This window comes from Grammomys surdaster, unplaced genomic scaffold, assembly GCF_004785775.1.
Source record: "Grammomys surdaster isolate TR1022 unplaced genomic scaffold, NIH_TR_1.0 164, whole genome shotgun sequence".
NCBI classification, from domain to species: Eukaryota; Metazoa; Chordata; class Mammalia; order Rodentia; family Muridae; genus Grammomys; species Grammomys surdaster.
Window position 1 is genome coordinate 1,989,031 of NW_021604612.1, and position 16,608 is coordinate 2,005,638.

Consider the following 16,608-nt stretch of genomic DNA (forward strand, 5'->3'; position numbering starts at 1 on the left):
CTCTCTCTCTCTCTCTCTCTCTCTCTCTCTCTCTCTCTCTCTCTCTCACACGCACACACACACACACACACACACTCACTCACTCACACTCACCCTAGATGTCAGGTTTAACAAGCATCTTTCCCTACTGACCTATCTCGCTCAAAAATGGCTCAGGGGTTAAGAACACCTGCTTCTGAGCCTGGTGCCCCGAGTTCAGTCCCCGGATCCACATGGTAGACAAGAGCTCCTTTAAATCGTCCTCTGACTGCTGCATGCAAGTTGTACCATGTGCTCCCATCTGTGCAGACAGGACCGGCAATAAACAATGTAACAATAGTTAAAAAAGAAAAGAAAAGAAAAGTTAAGTAGCTAGACCAGAAAAGAGAGGAAGAAAATCTGTAAAAACAAGGTGAGCCAGAGTGTTGTTGTTTCCAAGCTCAGAACCGTGGCGTATGAGTCAGCAGAACTCAGGAGGAAATGGACCTAGCCCAGGGGTTCCCCTCAGAGGCTCCACCTGGCTATGAATGTCTTCCCTGGTGAGATCACCCAGAGCTTAGCTAGGGAATGCCCTGAGCGGCTCTTGGTAACACTACAGATGACAATGATAATCGTTCATTTGCACCAAGACAGGACAACACCACATTCCCCTCGAAATCTCACAAGAGTTGGGCACAATGAGGGCTTTTTCCTCAGTGTGGGGAGAGCAGGTGGGCGGCCAAGGTCACAGCCACCCAGTTACAGGAGTGAAGCAGACCTCAACTGTGAGGCCCTACCGTGCCCACAGAGTCCATCCGCTGCCAACCCTGTGTGCTTCTGTGGTATTCATTGTTCTACTGAGTTAGTCAGAGGGGTCACCACATCTACCCGTAGTGGAAGGCATCGCACACTGAGCATGCTGGGAACGGGAGCCTGTGGCTGGCTGCTATTGAATGGCTCCTTTCTTACCTTCTCTAGTCCTGGCCGCCTCCTCCCCAAGCTTGAGGGCATCAATTGGGCCGTCCCGTCATCACAGAGCTGCCGGTACCCGGTGCTGTCCGCAGGACCACGTACACGCCGAAGATAAGCTCTAAGATTCAAGTCCTTCTGCTGTAACTGCTGATGCTGTGCTGACAGCTCTGCTCATATCTGAGAGTCAGCCAAGGACCTCCTATTGAAGCCCAGGGTCTGATTCCCCAGGGGCCAAACCAGGTCCCTCTAGATTGGGCCATAACCTTGACCCAGCCACACACCAAAAATGTCTGACCTTGTTCACTGTGGGAATCAAACTCCCGAACATGTTACAAACCTAGAGGATGATTAGAAGCCCAAAACAGACACACACAGACTGGCACTCAGTTCCTTTACGGGAATAGTTACCATGGTTGCCTCACAGGATGAGGCTGGTGACTGCTGACCTTAGGAGCTAGGACCTCATCTTGTCTTTGAGGTGAAGTGACGGAGGCTGTATGGCAGACATCTCCTTCACAAAAACTTAGGCCTCTTGGTACTGTCTGACAACTCTCTTTCTTTTTAAGTATTTTTATTTATTGGGGTATGGGTGTGCGCGTGCTGTCTGTGTGTAACTGTCAAAGCATGCACACAGAGCTCTGAGGACAACCTGTGACAACCCGTGGAGTTGGTTCTCTTCTTTCACCACGAGGGCTTCAGGATTAAACTCCCAGTACCTGCTGACCTTTCTTCCTACATTTCCCTAGTTTGTGAGACAGCATCTGTATAGCCCTGACTAACCTGGAGTTTCCCATCTTCTTGCCCCTATAAGCCAAGCACTGTGATGGAAGGAATGTCACTGGCTTCATGGCCTCATGGGGGGTGGGGTGAGGGAGATGGTCATGAGTGAAAACAGCCTATAGAAGCATCTCAGTGAGTGCACACACTTCTGGGGTGGAAGTGTGTGTGTGTGTGTGGGGGGGGAGGTGAGAACAGCCCCCTGGTATTCTTTGAAAGTCTAAGGACTGGAATTTCAAGCGTTTAATGAACCGCACTTAAGTGTAATTTACGTTAAGTGCAGCAGTGAATTTAATTAAGCAGTGGTAAAATCAATCTGACTCGTCACCTCTGCCCTCCTCCGGCTCCACTACAGGAGGCTGCTCTAAATTTAAAAGGTTTAACATATGTTGAAAAGAAATTGCGAATTTAAAATAAAATCTCCCGGGCTGTCAAGATGGCTCGGTGGGTAATGGCGCTAACTATTAAACCCGATAACCCAAGTTAGATCTTAGGTCTCCCAAGTGTACCATGCTGGCACGGGAAGACACATGCTGAAAGACACAAGCTGACTACAACAGGTATGTCTGCAGTGAGGGCACCATGCAGATGGGAAATGCAGGCTTTCCAGGCATGGAGTCACCTTCAGATCACAGTGGACAAGACAGGCAGTCTGATCTGTAAGACTCCACTGGACACCCAGGGCATGCCAGGCACTGAGGCGAGGGTCAGGAAGAAGAGTCCTTCAAGGATCTCTGAACCTGCTGGGCTAGCCTGATTGCTCGCAACCACAAACTGGTACCACTGAGCAACAAATGGGTACGGCTTCAGTTGTTATGTTTCTAGCAGCCTGCCACTCGGGTGACAGGTGACACACTGACCTATATACTCCTGTCCATGCTATCTCCCCCTCATGAGGCACAGACAGTGGCTTCATCAACATCTCAGAGGACTTCAGGTGACATGCAGTGTGTCAAAGAGGCTCCAAAACTCTCTGAAATAAACCTTTGAACAAGGCAGAGGGAGACCGGGGCCTGTGAGGCCTCGGGCGGGGTTTTCAAAGGTCGAATGGCTAGCAGTCAGCAGAGCAGGACACGCTGGCCCAATGAGACACAGTGGAGTAGGGACAGAGGGCAGCCACACTTCCGGCAGCTACAAAGAGTAGAATCCCCTAGGGAACCCCAAGTCATGACCACAAGGGGAAGGACTGTGGGAGAAATGCAAATAAGGGGTGAGGGAGTTCAAGGCTTAACTCTTGAAACAAACAAACAAAAAAAGCCAGATGGTCAAGCCTACTGCCCTGACCCAGAAATCTACTGGGCAGGAAACAAGAATGAAAGAAAAGGTTTAATGAACCTGTTTGTGGACCTGACTCAGAAACACAAGACTGAAGGAGGAAACCTCACTCCTTAGCCACACTCTGGGAATGACACAGCTGTGTCACCTCCCTAGTGTCCCACCTGGCACACAACCACCCGTGCCTCGTGCCAGCCTGAGAAGCTCCCAAGATCAGGATCCAGGATCCAGGAGGCACTGCCAGCAGGGCCACCTGCTCACCAAATCCCATGGTCTTAACCACGCCCATCCAGAAAAGGCCAGCCGCTAGGTATATATAAAGAATGCCAGGGGGGTCACTATGGGCTTGAGGGTCTCCCCTCAACGTCCATCTCAACCATCTGAAATAATGCCTGGCATTTTCTAGAAGGTCTTTAGAGAAGCTGTCAGAGCTAGACCTCTGAGGTCCCAGCATCTCCCAGATGCAGGCTACAGGCTGCACTGGTCAGGGCACCCTTGGTGACCTTCTTAGGCTGGGACACATACAGAGTCACTCAAGAAATCACACTTGAGGAAGAGATCAAGCTCACACATAACTGACCCCACACAAGGAAATTTCCACCGGCTACTAACCAGTCCCAGGAGGCTTTTTCCAGTCCACGTATGACCACCCCCTTAGGGGCAAAGGCCAGGACCTCAGGTTAAAGAGCCTGGTAGAGTGGCAGGGCTAGGATCCACGCACAGACTTACCTAACTCGGGGCCCCAAACACTCATCAACCGCAGCGTGCTCTCTCATGTTTATAACTGAGGCAAGAGTGTGACAAAAAAACACACAGAGCTGCCACTCGAGGGGCAGGCGACCCGCCTTCATCACAGAGAGACAAAGACAAGGGCTACCTGCTCTTTCTGGATGCAGGGAATCCACGTGTGAGTCGGCCTTCTGAAAAAGACATGGCTTGGGGAGCAGGAGCTGACCTGGAGTACCCCAAAACAGTATGTGCAGTATGGGGTGGGTGGGGGGAGAAAGGCAGAGAGAGATGTGGGGACTGGGAGAAGAAGGGAGGACCCATGGGGAGAGCATTCAAAGGTGGCCTTGGGATGGGTCCAGGAGCAGTGTGGGTGGACGGCATGACCCAAAAGCCATGGTCTGAATAAGAAGGCAGGTGAGACCCTGAAGACAAAACCGGATCCTGCAAACTACTGCAACCAGTGAGCCAGCTTAATCTCTTAGACCACCCTGGAGAGCAAACTAGCACAGCTGTCCCAGTAGCCTAGGGAAAGGGGGTGGGGGATACCCCTCCCACACAAACAAACACTTTGTAGCAATCTGCAGTACTACCTAAAAAAGGGTTAAAGTCCCTACAGTGTATTGCCTAGTGAAAGATAGAAAAAGAAAGCAAGCTAGCCTTGCCAAACCTTAGCCTTAAACACATGCCAGCAACAATGTAGCACTTAAATCTTCAATCCACAGCTGTTGACACTAGGAAGCAGAACCCAAGGCTACAACAGTTCAAGTGTAATCAAGACAGAAAAAAGCTAGCTAAGGAAGCATCTACTTCCACCCCACCCCACCCCACCAGCTTCCCAGTCGTTCCCTCTACCTTAGAAACGGAATAAAGGCTGTTTACCACTCAAGGTCAATCCCAGAGCAAAGGGAAATCTCTCCTTGCCTTCTGCCTCAAACAAAACCACCTGGCCACGTTTGTTTTGTTTTGTTTTTCTGGAGAGGCTCAGAGAGGGAAGATCTGAGAATGCAAATGATTGAGCCTAGTCAGGGAAGAACAGCAGCCAGAGGCCAGACCTGGACACAGAACTTCCTTGTTAGAAAGCAGGATGGTGTCCTCTGCCTGTGAAGGGAGGTCAACTGTCAAGGTGAGTCAAGAAGCATGAAAGGCAGGCTAGGAGGAAGAGCAGAAGCCAGAACTCCCTGCTGCGAGCCTGGACCCCACTCCTGAGGTTCTTTCTCCCTGAGGCCCCAGTGGCTTTGGGACCCTGCTGTGAAAAGCTCCTGGGACTAAACTCAAAGGGGAGTTCTAGGTTCTGGTCCTGGGACTGCCTTCCACCTTCAGTCAGGTTCTTTGTCTGTGGGTCCAAAAGAACTGACTCATCCAGACAGGCTGACTGGACCCTGGGCTACCAGCCTGGAGGTACAATACTTGCTCGAACCTTCTCTTTCTCCTTGTCTCTCTCTCTCTCTCTCTCTCTCTCTCTCTCTCTCTCTCTCTCTCTCTCTCTCTCACACACACACACACACACACACATACACGTCTATCAATGTAACCCTGGTTGGCCTTGAACTCTGTAGACCTCAGAGATCTTACTTCAGCCTCTTAGAGAGCTGAGGTGGCAGGCCTGCACCGTCATGCACAAATACTTCACTGGAACACAGAGGTGTCAATGTACCGAGACACCAACCCCCATCCTACGGCAGGCACCCCCAAAGTGCCAAACCAGGCAACTTTCCCTTTTATTAGTGAGAAGGGACCAGAGACAGACACAGTTTCTTATCACTGCTCTGAGTTCTTGGCTACAAACATCTTCTAGCATTCTGCTAATTAAGGGAAATTAAAGACAAAGCTAGCTCAATGCTCTCCCTGGCCCAGTGCCCAGAGAGGAAGGGACGGATGGAGGGTAGAAGGAATTCTGACCCCAGGGAAAGGTCGAAGGAGCAGGGCACAGGAAGCTACAGAGGCTCTGGGGGCCCCACCACCCTCATCAAGCTCCTTTCCCAGTTCCGGGCCTGCACCCAACTGAGATTCCACTGGCCCTCCTCCTACACACAGAGGCTGTGCAGCAAAAGGAGACAGTGTCTCTGGCCCTGGAAGCTTAACCTGAGCCACAAGCTGCCCCAGAGGGAGGCAGGAAGAGCCAATCTGCACTTTACACAGTCTACCAGGATTGACAAGGATCTGGTAGCTGCCACTGCTATTACTTTGCTTTCGGCAGGTCAGGGCTGCCCCGCCCGCGTCATCTTCACAAATGGCATGTGCCCTGATCCAAGCGGAAGGCTTCCCTTCCTTCACTCAAATGTACAAAGTCCAAAGACAAGCCAGACATGTTTCTAGAGCTTCTGCAAGAATTTAAGCAGAACACTGGAGAGCATTACTGAGCACAGCAACTCAGCAAAGCACTGAACACAGCACTGAGCACAGCACTGGGCATAACACTGAGCACAGCACTGGGCACAGCAACTCAGCACAGCACTTGGCACAGCAACTCAGCACAGCACTTGGCACAGTAACTCAGCAAAGCTCTGGACACAGCACTGAACATAGCACTGGGCATAGCACTGAGCACAGCACTGGGTAACTCAGCACAGCACTAGGCACAGTAACTCATCAAAGCACTGGGCACAGCACTGAACACAGCACTGGGCATAGCACTAAGAACAGCACTGGGTATAGCACTAAGAACAGCACTGGTCACAGCATTGGGCACAACATTGGGCACAGACAGTACTCAGCACAGTAACTCATCTCAGCACTGAACACAGCACCGAGCACAGCACTTGGCACAGTAACTCAGCACAGCACTTGGCACAGTAACTCAGCACAGCTCTCGGTGTGGTGGATTATCCTAGTACTGTCTGTGTTCTGATGTTAATTCTCCTTTCTCAAGAGGGGTTGTTCCGAAGAGCCGATCACATACTCAGGTGATCTCATGTGAACTTTCTCCCCATTCTAACTACTCAATAAAGGCTAGAGCCTGTGATTGGGTGGTGGAAGGGAAAGGTGGGACTGGAGGTTCTGGAGAGAGAGGATGGGAGAGGAGGAGGAAGCCATGATGGAGCTGAATCACGTGGTCAGGAGAAACTGCATGTAGGGAAGGATCTTACAGCTGGGGAAGAAGTTGGTATAGTGTTACATCTGCCCAATCTAGGGATATAGCTAGACTTTAGATGGGCAAAGAGAAGGAAGCCTGCATTTTTGGCAAAAAAAAAAAGAAGAAGAAGAATCCAGATGACTTTGATGTCCCCGAGGGAATATAGTAACTGGTGTGACTACATTTTACGGGAATTTTACAAAAAGTATTATCCTTTCGTGTTTCCGGGAATTTTGCCTGCACTTATCTCTATGTACCCTGATGATCAAGGCCAAAAGAAGGCATCAGATCATATGAACTGGAGTTACAAGTTATTGTGAGTCGCCACGTCGCTGCTGGGAACCGAACTCAGGTCCCCTTGCAAGAGCAGCCAGTGCTCTTAACTACTGAACCATCTCCAGCCCCTAAGAACTGTCTAAGTGAGCTCGGCTACAGATCAATCTCAAGCACACACGACACCTTTAATCCCAGCACTCGGGAGGCAGAGGCAGATGGATCTCTGAGTTCGAGGCCAGCCAGGTCTACAGAGTGAGTTCCAGGACAGCCAGGGCTACACAGAGAGACCTCATTTTGAAAAACAGAACAAAGATTAACCAAAACAAAGAAAACAAAACAAAACAAACAAACAAACAAAAACACAAGGCGTAGTGCAGTGATTGTTAAACACAGACAAGAACTTCTGCAAGAAAACATATCAGGGGCTGATGAGAGGGCTGAGCAGGCATAGGTCCTTGCGGCCAAGCCTGAGAACCTGAGTTCAAACCATGGGACCCATACGAGAGGAGAATGATTGCTCCAAACTTCTCTCTCTCTCTCTCTCTCTCTCTCTCTCACACACACACACACACACACACAGGTAACAACAACAACAAAGGAAATGAAGTAGGGTATGGAAAAAGGACAGTTATTTGCCCCCAAATGACATCTCTTATTAAGGCAGTTACAGGCTGCTGGTGTCTAGTGGTAGAGCATTTGCTTACCCTGCTTGAGGCCCTGTGTGTGATCAGTAGCTCTTGCTCCCCCTAAAGCCGTGGATATTTTTACTTACTTTTTCATTTACTGTGGTGCTGTGGACAGACCCAAAGCCTTGTTTGTGCGTGATGGGCAAACACCACATCCCGGGTTTTTTATTTGTTGTTTGTTTCTAAGATAAGGGTTCCACGATGTAGTCCAAGCTGGTCCTAACACCGTGATCCTGTCTCATCAACTCCTAGTATTACAGGTATGTACTACAACCAGCAGTCTACACAGTAGTATGGCACCATGTAGCTTTGGCTGGCCTGGAACATGCTCTGTAGAGCAGGCTGGCCTCGAACTCATAGAGATCTGACGCCCTTCTGGTGAGATTACGAGCGTGAAGCACCATCCTGGGCTTCCATTAAGACATGGGTAAAGCCGGGCAGTGGTGGCGCACGCCTTTAATCCCAGCACTTTGGAGGCAGAGGTAGGCAGATTTCTGAGTTCAAGGCCAGCCTGGTCTACAGAGTGAGTTCCAGGACAACCAGGGGTATACAGAGAAACCTTGTCTCAAAAAAACAACAACAACAAAACCCAAAAACAACAACAACAAATCAACCGCACAACAGTAATCTTTTCCTGCTTCCCAGACCCAAGAACAAACGCCAAGTGGGCTTACCTGAGGTTCAACTTCCGTTCTTCATCGCTGCCAGCCTCCAACTAGAGAGAGAGAGAAAGAGAGAATGTGACCTCATAGCTGCCACTATCAGTCCTGACAGCAGGCTCCCCCAGTGCCCAGCAAAGATAAAGGCGTCCAGGAAGGAGGCTGCAGTGTTCTTGCCACACCCCTGGCCTCTCCTTGCCAACCTGATGCTGGCTGTTGTTCCTCTGAGTCATTCTCCACGTTTTCAGGTTTCCTAATGTTTACCCCCATTCCCGCCACAGTCTAAAGACAGCCGCCTGAACCGAGCCCCTACGGGCACTGTTTCCCAACGCGCTCTGTCAGCCCTTGACTGGACACACTGACACAGAGCCTTATTTTGGTTTTGCTTTTATGGGAAATGGGATTACGTCTTAAGAAAATCTATTTCTTTGTTGAGCCAGGCCCACTAGTGAGGCCACGGAATACCATCTAAAAACTCCATCCCAAAGAAGGACCACACACACACACACACCTGTCACCCTGGCTACCAAACAGGATAAGGAAAGGGAACCGTTGGTGCTGGGAATTCTGAGAGCAGCCCATATAACACAGCAAGGAGGCATGTCCAAAAACAAACCGAAACGAAAAGCCATTCCAGACAAGACTCTGGCCATGGAAGGTAGCCAAGCATTGAATTCTAAATGTATACATTTTAACCCCGTCACTATTCCACACACAAACCCCGGGCCCCTTTCTGGGAGAAAAAAACACAGAATGAGAAGAAAACTCAAGGTGGCTCAGGGAGAGTTGGCGTGTTTTGTTTTTTAAGCACCCCCTGTGTGGAAGAGAACTCCAGAGCAGTATGACGGACAAGACAGACACAAGACTGACTGGGGACCATCCAGCCAGAGATCAAGAGCAACAAAAACTGGATCCAGAGCTAAGGTAGGAAGGGAACTGGGCACTAAGGGATATATACCAAGAGGAGACCATTTCTAGCAAGAATGAGTATTCTACAAGGTACCCCCTTATATGAAGATTCTATGTACAGCTTTACAGATGCACACACTGGGAGATGGGCCACGTTTAGTCCTGGACTAGAAAGGAGAAGGGAAAACCAGAACAGGCCCCACATGCCACAGCACCAGACAGAAACAAACCAACAGCCATCACCACATGTAAGGATTCCTTCAACAAAGGCCACTGGGGCATTTTTTGAAGGGTGCTACTGGCATCTAGTGGGCGGAGCACAGGGTGCTGCTGAAGGAGAAGGCTCTGCCTCTGCGTGTCAGGGTCAGTGGCGAGGCTGAGAAGCCCTGATCCAACATGTCAGGGGACTGGGCCCATGAAGAAGAGAGACCTTGCACATTTGTCCAAAACAATGTCACTATACACTTCGGGAAAAGGCTTACGTATCTATTTCTCGGCTCCCCTTGTTCTCACAAAGGAGTTCAGATAAGGTTAACCGGAAAAAGGACAAACAAGAGATAATTAAAGATCCAGAAAGTATGGGGGTGGCGGGGGACAAAATTAAGAGAACAAGATTGCTGTGGGGCCAAGGGCTGTGATTTCTCTTGGTTTCCCAGGCTTCACGGCTAGCCTAGCTCTGTCGGGAAACCACTGTACCCCTGACTCATAAGAGAGGTGGCATTTGGATAAGAGACTGTGGGAAAGGTGACATGGATCCACAACCATTCACCTCTTAGTCACCATCCGAGGTTTTCCACTGAAAGGTGATATAAGGTCAGGAACGCCAGAGGAGCAGAGATGGCAAAGATCATCAACCCAAAGAAATAATCCAGGCCCCTCTGAAGAGCTGACTTGGAGAGAGGAAGCCAAGAGGAGGAAGGGTGGGCCGGAGGCACAGTCAATCTGGTTCCCGGTCTCCCAGCTCAAAGAGCACCTGCTGTCCCCTCTCTCTGCCTTGCTTCTGGCCTGGGCACATCTGTAGGGCAGCTTTGCATCCCGGGAACATCCCAGCCTGTTCTGACTGGTGACAAAGGCCGCTGACATGCTCAAGTTAAAGAAAAGCCATCTGGGGTTTTGGGGTTTGTGTATTTGTATGTGTGAGTGGTATGCGTTCACATGTGTACACGTACACATGTGTATGTATGTGGACGCTGGAGATGTCAGTGTCTTCCATATTAGGTCTCTCACCTTGCCCATTCTTCATTTCACTAGTCTGGCCATGCAGCCTGTTCTGCGGGGTTTCCTGCCCTCGCCGTCCGCATCCCTAGGATGTAAAAGTCAAGTGGGCTCTGGGGCCCCTCACACTTCCACGCTGGCTTTCTTCTGTTAACTGGTCATTGGAACTTGGTTTTTTTTTTTAAAAAAAAACAAAACTGTCATATAATAATTTAAAATGTAGGCTGGGAGAGGGGAGCTACAGAAGACAGCTCAGAAATTAAAAACACCTGCTGCTTTCCCAGAGAACCTTCAAGCAGATGCTAGCACCCACAACCTGCAGCTCACAAGCCCCTGTAAGCCTAGCTCCGCGGGATCCAACGTCCTCTTCTGGTCTCTGTGGGCACCTGCACATGCCCATAAACAGACAGACAGACAGACAGACCCACAGACAGACAGACAGACAGACCCACAGACAGACAGACAGACGCGTGCACACACAGACACAGGATCCAACAGCCTCTTCTGGTCTCTGTGGGCACCTGCACATGCCCATAAACAGACAGACAGACAGACAGACACATGTACAAACACCTTAATGTAATTTTAAAAATGTGGACACTGTGTACAGTAGCGGGCATACACAAGGTTCTGGTTCAACACTTAGCACTACAATAATAATAATAAAATGATAAAAAAAGTCCTCATCAATGTTCTAAAAAATTTTTTACCCCCATACAATGGATTATTCACTTAGAAAAAGGAATGAAATGGACACAGCATGCACAAACCTTGAGACCAGCACGCTTAGAGGGAGAAGCCAGACAGAGGCAACACGGCATGTTTCCTGTTACAAGAACTACAGAGTAGACAAGTGTAGAGAAGTAAGACTAGGGGCCGACTGGGGTGGAGGGGTAAAGCAAAGACGTCTACAGGCGGCAACTGAGGGGGGGAGGGGTGCTGAGAGGATGCTGGACTGAGCGGTGACTGGCACGGTCTCGTGTCTAACAGCACTGACTCAGACTTCCCAAAGGTAAAAGCCACAGGGTGTGAGTTACATCTCAACTTAAAAAGCCTAAAAGCCTAAAAACGTGTCTAATACAGGAACGGGAAGCGACCGGGTGTTAAATTACCAAAACAGTATGGAAGCTGGCTAGAAATACAGGCTGAGAGCCAGGTGTGGAAGGTACTTCTGACTTGACAACATCTAGGTCGCAGGAGCAGGGGACTAGTGTCGAATTTGAGACCATCTTTATCTATATTGTACCTGGCCAGCCAGAGCTACATGTTGAAGGAAGGAAGGAAGGAAGGGAGGGAGGGAGGAAGGAAGGAGGGAAGGAAGAGAATTTTGGCTTCAAAGGCCTGTACTGCCCCTCCCTTTTTCCCTCAGCTCCTGTAGTTTCGTAGGAAGAACACAAGATAAAGGGATAAAAGGCACTTTGTAACTTGATGTAGGAGAACCGAGCTGTGTGGGAAGAGAGTCCTTACTACAATCTAACTTCTCAGTTGCCCTGCCTAATTGTGTGCAAAGAAGAGACAACCAGAACCTTCTGCCTGCAGATAAAACTCATGAAAGAGTCTCAGACAGAAAGGGCCCTGGAGGCTTAACCTCATAGTCACTCTGCAAATGTGCCTGCCAGTCCCGGCAAGACGAGCCCAAAACGCACCAACACGGGCACGCAGGGGTGCTGAGCCGACTCTCACGCAGACACACAACCCGGGGAGAGGGCCCAGATTCCTGCTGGCAACTTCCTGGGCCTGCGGGGCTGGTCGAGCACAGCGGGGCGTCCCCTGCAGCCGGCTGGGTCATCCGGGGTTTACACGGAGGCCTTAGGCTCCTCAGGGGAGGGGAGGGGGATGAGACCGGTTAGGGTAGCACAGCCTGAGGCTCGCCGTCCCTGGGGACCCAGACGCTCGGGGTCCCCATCTACCCCGACTCAGCAGCCTGAGCTCAGGGCCTGAGCGCAACCCGGAGACCGCGCAGCCCAGAGCGGATCAGAGCCTTTCCCGGTGCCCTGCGCGCTGGCAGCATCCCTCCGCGACCCCGGCCCGGCGCATGCTCAGTCACCAGGACGCGGGACGCCCGCACCCCAAGGGCGGACGCACCTCCGCCTCACACCTTGCGGGAGGGCGCGGCCAGGCTCACCTCGCTGTTGCTGGCGGAGGACGACGCGGCGCTGGGCGTGGGAGAGCGCTGAAGGGTCACCAGGGCCATCGCGGCGCGGGCCCGGCCCGGGGCCTCCAGCAGCCGGCCGGGCAGCCGCGCCGGGCCCGCCCCTCGCTCCCCCCCTCCTCCCCCTTTCCCCCCCCCCCCCCCGGGCCCGCCCCCCCCCCCTCCCGTGTCCGCCGGGCCCGCAGCGCACAGGCAGGGATGCGCATGCGCCGCTGGCCGGCCTGGGGCGGGCCCCGCCGCGCGGTCACGTCCACTGGCGCGCGCCCCCGCGATGGCAGCGGACACCCGGCCTGAGCCCCTTCTCCGCCGCCAGACGCGCTGGCAACGTAGGGAAACTGAGGCTCTGGGAGGCAAGGCCAGCAGAGCAAAGCTGCGCAGACTTTGTTAAAACAACGCACTCGTTTCTTCTTTCAGGAAAGTTACTCTGCCCATACCAAGTGCGGGGCCTCGGGGAGCCAGAAGCCAATTAGGCGCCTCCCCGCCCCCCGGGACTGTAAAAATCCGCTCGCAGAGTTACTGTGCACAGGAATGGGGTGTAGCCCAGTAGCAGGGCTCCCCGCCGACTCAGAGGTCCTGGATTGTATCTCTGGCACCCGCCAAGGGCTGATCGATCTAGAAACACAGACTAGCCGGTGGGGCGAGGCAAGGCTCCCCGAAGGAGGAGTGCTTGCTCTGAGGCAGGATTTGTGTGAGCTGGATTAACCGACGGAGGGAGAGAGAGAACTGTGGGGCGGCCACAGGCCTGCCCGGGGACGGCAGCGGGGACGTGTGGGCTCGTTGCATTGGCTTTGGGAAGGTGGCCAGTGGACCTGCGGAGCCCTGGGATGGAGGGAGTGAAGGGTGAGGTGCCCAGTACCTGTAAGGAGTGGAGGGGCCCCAGCAAGGCGGTACTGGGTAACTTGAGAGCAACTTCCGTTTTACAGAGCCCGCGCCCCTACCCTGAACCTCTTGTGGTGCCCAAGCCTTGCTGATCATAGGTTTCCAATCTCATTCCACCATCCTCAGAGCCCAAGAGGAAACCTGGCTCCTCCCTGCCTCTTCCAGGTCTTGAGGGTATTTACAGTCTCCGTCCTCAAGGGGGATTGTCTATTTAAATTTTTATTTATTATTATTATGTGTGTGTTTGTGTGAGATGCGTATGAATACATGCACGAATCAAATTCAGGTCGCTAGCCTTAGTGGACGGGCTTCTTTGTTTACCCCCTGAACCATGTAACCACCCCTCAAAGGGGATTTTCAGTGGGGTGACACCGCAGGTAAGGAAGTTTCCAGTCGTTTATATCTAACAGCCACCTGTTAGGTGCTAACAGTCCCAGTGTTTGATGATCTGAGGGTGGCCCCCCTCCATCCACCTGTTATAGCGACACAAAGTATCCTCTGCATTTTCAGACTGCAACTATGTCAAAACAGAGGGCTGGGGTTTACTATTTGTCTGTGAACTTGGTCCACAATTTTTCAGCATTAAGTAAGTCAGGTTGTGAATGGCAACACCCACCCAGCAGGGCTCGCCTGTGTTTGGAGCTATTCTTTGGCTGATAGATGACCACCAGTGTTCCAGAATGCCAAGCTCTGTGTGTGTGTGTGTGTGTGTGTGTTTGCACGCGCATGTGCTTTCGTGTGTATTTGTGTGTATATGTGTATGCATCTGTGTGTGCACATGTATGTATGTACATGTGTATATATGTGTGTATATACGTATGTGTGTATGTGTGTGCACATGTATGTGTGTGCACACATGTATGTGTGTGCATGTGTATATATGTGTGTATGTGTGTGTGTGAACACGCTTACTGCAGAGGTCAGGATAACTCTGTGGAGTCACTTCTAAAGTTGTAAAGTGGATATGGTCCCTTCGAGCAGAGAGGTCCTTCTCAGCCCTCCGTTAGTGTCAGGCTCAGGATTCGGAGACTTCCTGGTGTCCAAGCCTGTGTGCCTGCTGTGAGTATGGTCTTCTTATGACTCACATGTGAGTGTTTGGGGATCCCCAGAGAAGACAGTCCCTAGGCTTGCTTAGAGGTGGTGTGCTGCCTGGTTTTATATCAACTTGACACAAGCAAAAGTCAGAAGGAGAGGAGGGAACCTCAGTTGAGAAAGTGCCTCCATAAAATCTGGGCTATTAGTAAGCTTGTTTTCTTTTTTTTTTTTTTTTTTTTTGGTTTTTTCAAGACAGGGTTTCTCTGTGTAGCCCTGGCTGTCCTGGAACTCACTCTGTAGACCAGGCTGGCCTCAAACTCAGAAATCCACCTGCCTCTGCCTCCCAAGTGCTGGGATTAAAGGCGTGTGCCACCACCACCCGGCGTAAGCTTGTTTTCTTAATTAGTGATTTTTAGGAGAGGACCCAGTCATTGTGAGTGGTTCTACCTCTGGGCTGGAGGTCCTGGGTTCTATAAGAAAGCAGGCTGAGCAAGCCATGGGAAGCAAGCCAGTAACCAGCACCCTCCATGGCCTCTGTATCAGCTCCTGCCTACAGGTTCCTGTCTTGCTTGAGTTCCTGTCCTGACTTCCTTCAGTGATAGACTCAGATGTGGAACTGTGAGTCAAATAAACCCTTTCCTCTCCAAGTTGCTTATGGTCATAGTGCTTCAGCAATAGTGACCCTGACTAAGACAGGTGGATCTGGAATTTTCTCATATCTCCCCAGTCCATGGCAAGGGCCGGTTCTAATGCTCTTGGTTTCACCTCTGCCTACACCCATGTCACTGGGCCCTACACAACAAGCTGTCTATGGGGCTAAACTCTTTGTCCTCTGCCCTGGCCTTGCTAACTCCTACCACAGAACCCCTCCCCAAACCAGCTCCACCCTTTCTCACTTCTTCCTTCCGCTGAAAGATTCCTGTTCTACAGTTAGGCATCACCTCCCCAGAGCCATCCCTACCACCAGATGGTGTCCTTTTCCAGGACAATAGAGCCCTGCCCCTCTACAGACACACAGACACACACAGACACACATACACACACACACACACACACACACGTGTCAGGCTGCATGCCATCACGTCTGTATTAATCACCCTGTACCTCAGGCATTCAGCCAGAATATTCCTAAAAAACAGGCTCAGGGAACAGGCTGGGATTGAGCTGAGGCAGGGGTGGGGGTGGGAGAGTCCCAAATATTTAAAGACATATTCTCACAAATTAGTGATACTATTATGATTTGTTATTGTTCTCGTGTGTGTGTGTGTGTGTGTGTGTGTGTGTGTGTGTAATGGCGTGTGCATGTAGATGCCTGTGGAGGCCAGAAGAGGGCGACACACCAACAGGCAGTTGCCAGCTGCTGGGCTCTCCCCCTCTGCAGGCACAGCGAGCACATTTAATGGCTGATGCACCTCTCTGGCCCTGAGAAAGCATTTTAGGAAAGCAACACTAAGTATATAAATCTGCACGGACCCAAACATCAAAACGTAAACAAAAAGACAAGATCAACACCAAGTTTGTGATTTTTTTTTCTCTCACTTCAGGCTCAGCAAGGTGTGTAATTTATTTGATTCTGTTTTGATTTGAAAGTTTGAATCTTGGGGCTGGAGAGATGGCTCAGTGGTTAAAAGCACTGGCTGCTCTTCCAGAGAACTGGCTTCAATTCCCAGCACCCACATGACAGTTAAAGCCATCTGTAACTCCAGTTCTGGGCAATCTGATGCCTTCATCCTGGCCTCCTCCTGCATGCAAGCAAAGCTTCTATACACATAAAATGAGATAAAAAAAATTTAAAGACTGAATCCTTTTTTTAAAAAAAAAAGAAGGAACATAGATTTACTAAAGAAAAGTGAGATCTTCCAGGAGTAGGAGAGGCTGCAGGAAGGAATTCTCTAAAAGTTTTCTCCTAAACCCTTCACTGGGCACAGCATGTGGCTTTGCTCTGGAGACCTGCAAAACAGTAAGAAAGAGAAGACGTGACATCTCTCCCAGCACCCTCTGCTACTCTGCCAA

General features: G+C 50.9%; 1 protein-coding gene across 2 annotated transcripts in view; it reads right to left on the reverse strand.

Moving 5' to 3' along the window:
• Ssh1 (slingshot protein phosphatase 1) overlaps window positions 1-12,726 on the reverse strand; it is a 55,264-nt gene extending 42,538 nt beyond the window's left edge. Inside the window, exons 1-2 of one of the 2 annotated variants that reach the window (XM_028765515.1) lie at window positions 12,655-12,726; window positions 8,421-8,461 (exon numbers count right to left, since the gene is read on the reverse strand). In XM_028765515.1, the coding sequence (XP_028621348.1) occupies window positions 8,421-8,461; window positions 12,655-12,723 (110 nt within the window). In that variant the 5' untranslated portion in view covers window positions 12,724-12,726. Of the gene's footprint in view, window positions 1-927; window positions 1,049-8,420; window positions 8,462-12,654 lie in introns of those variants that run through there. The other variant, XM_028765516.1, reaches the window with a different exon arrangement.
• Between the last annotated feature and the right edge of the window lie 3,882 nt (window positions 12,727-16,608).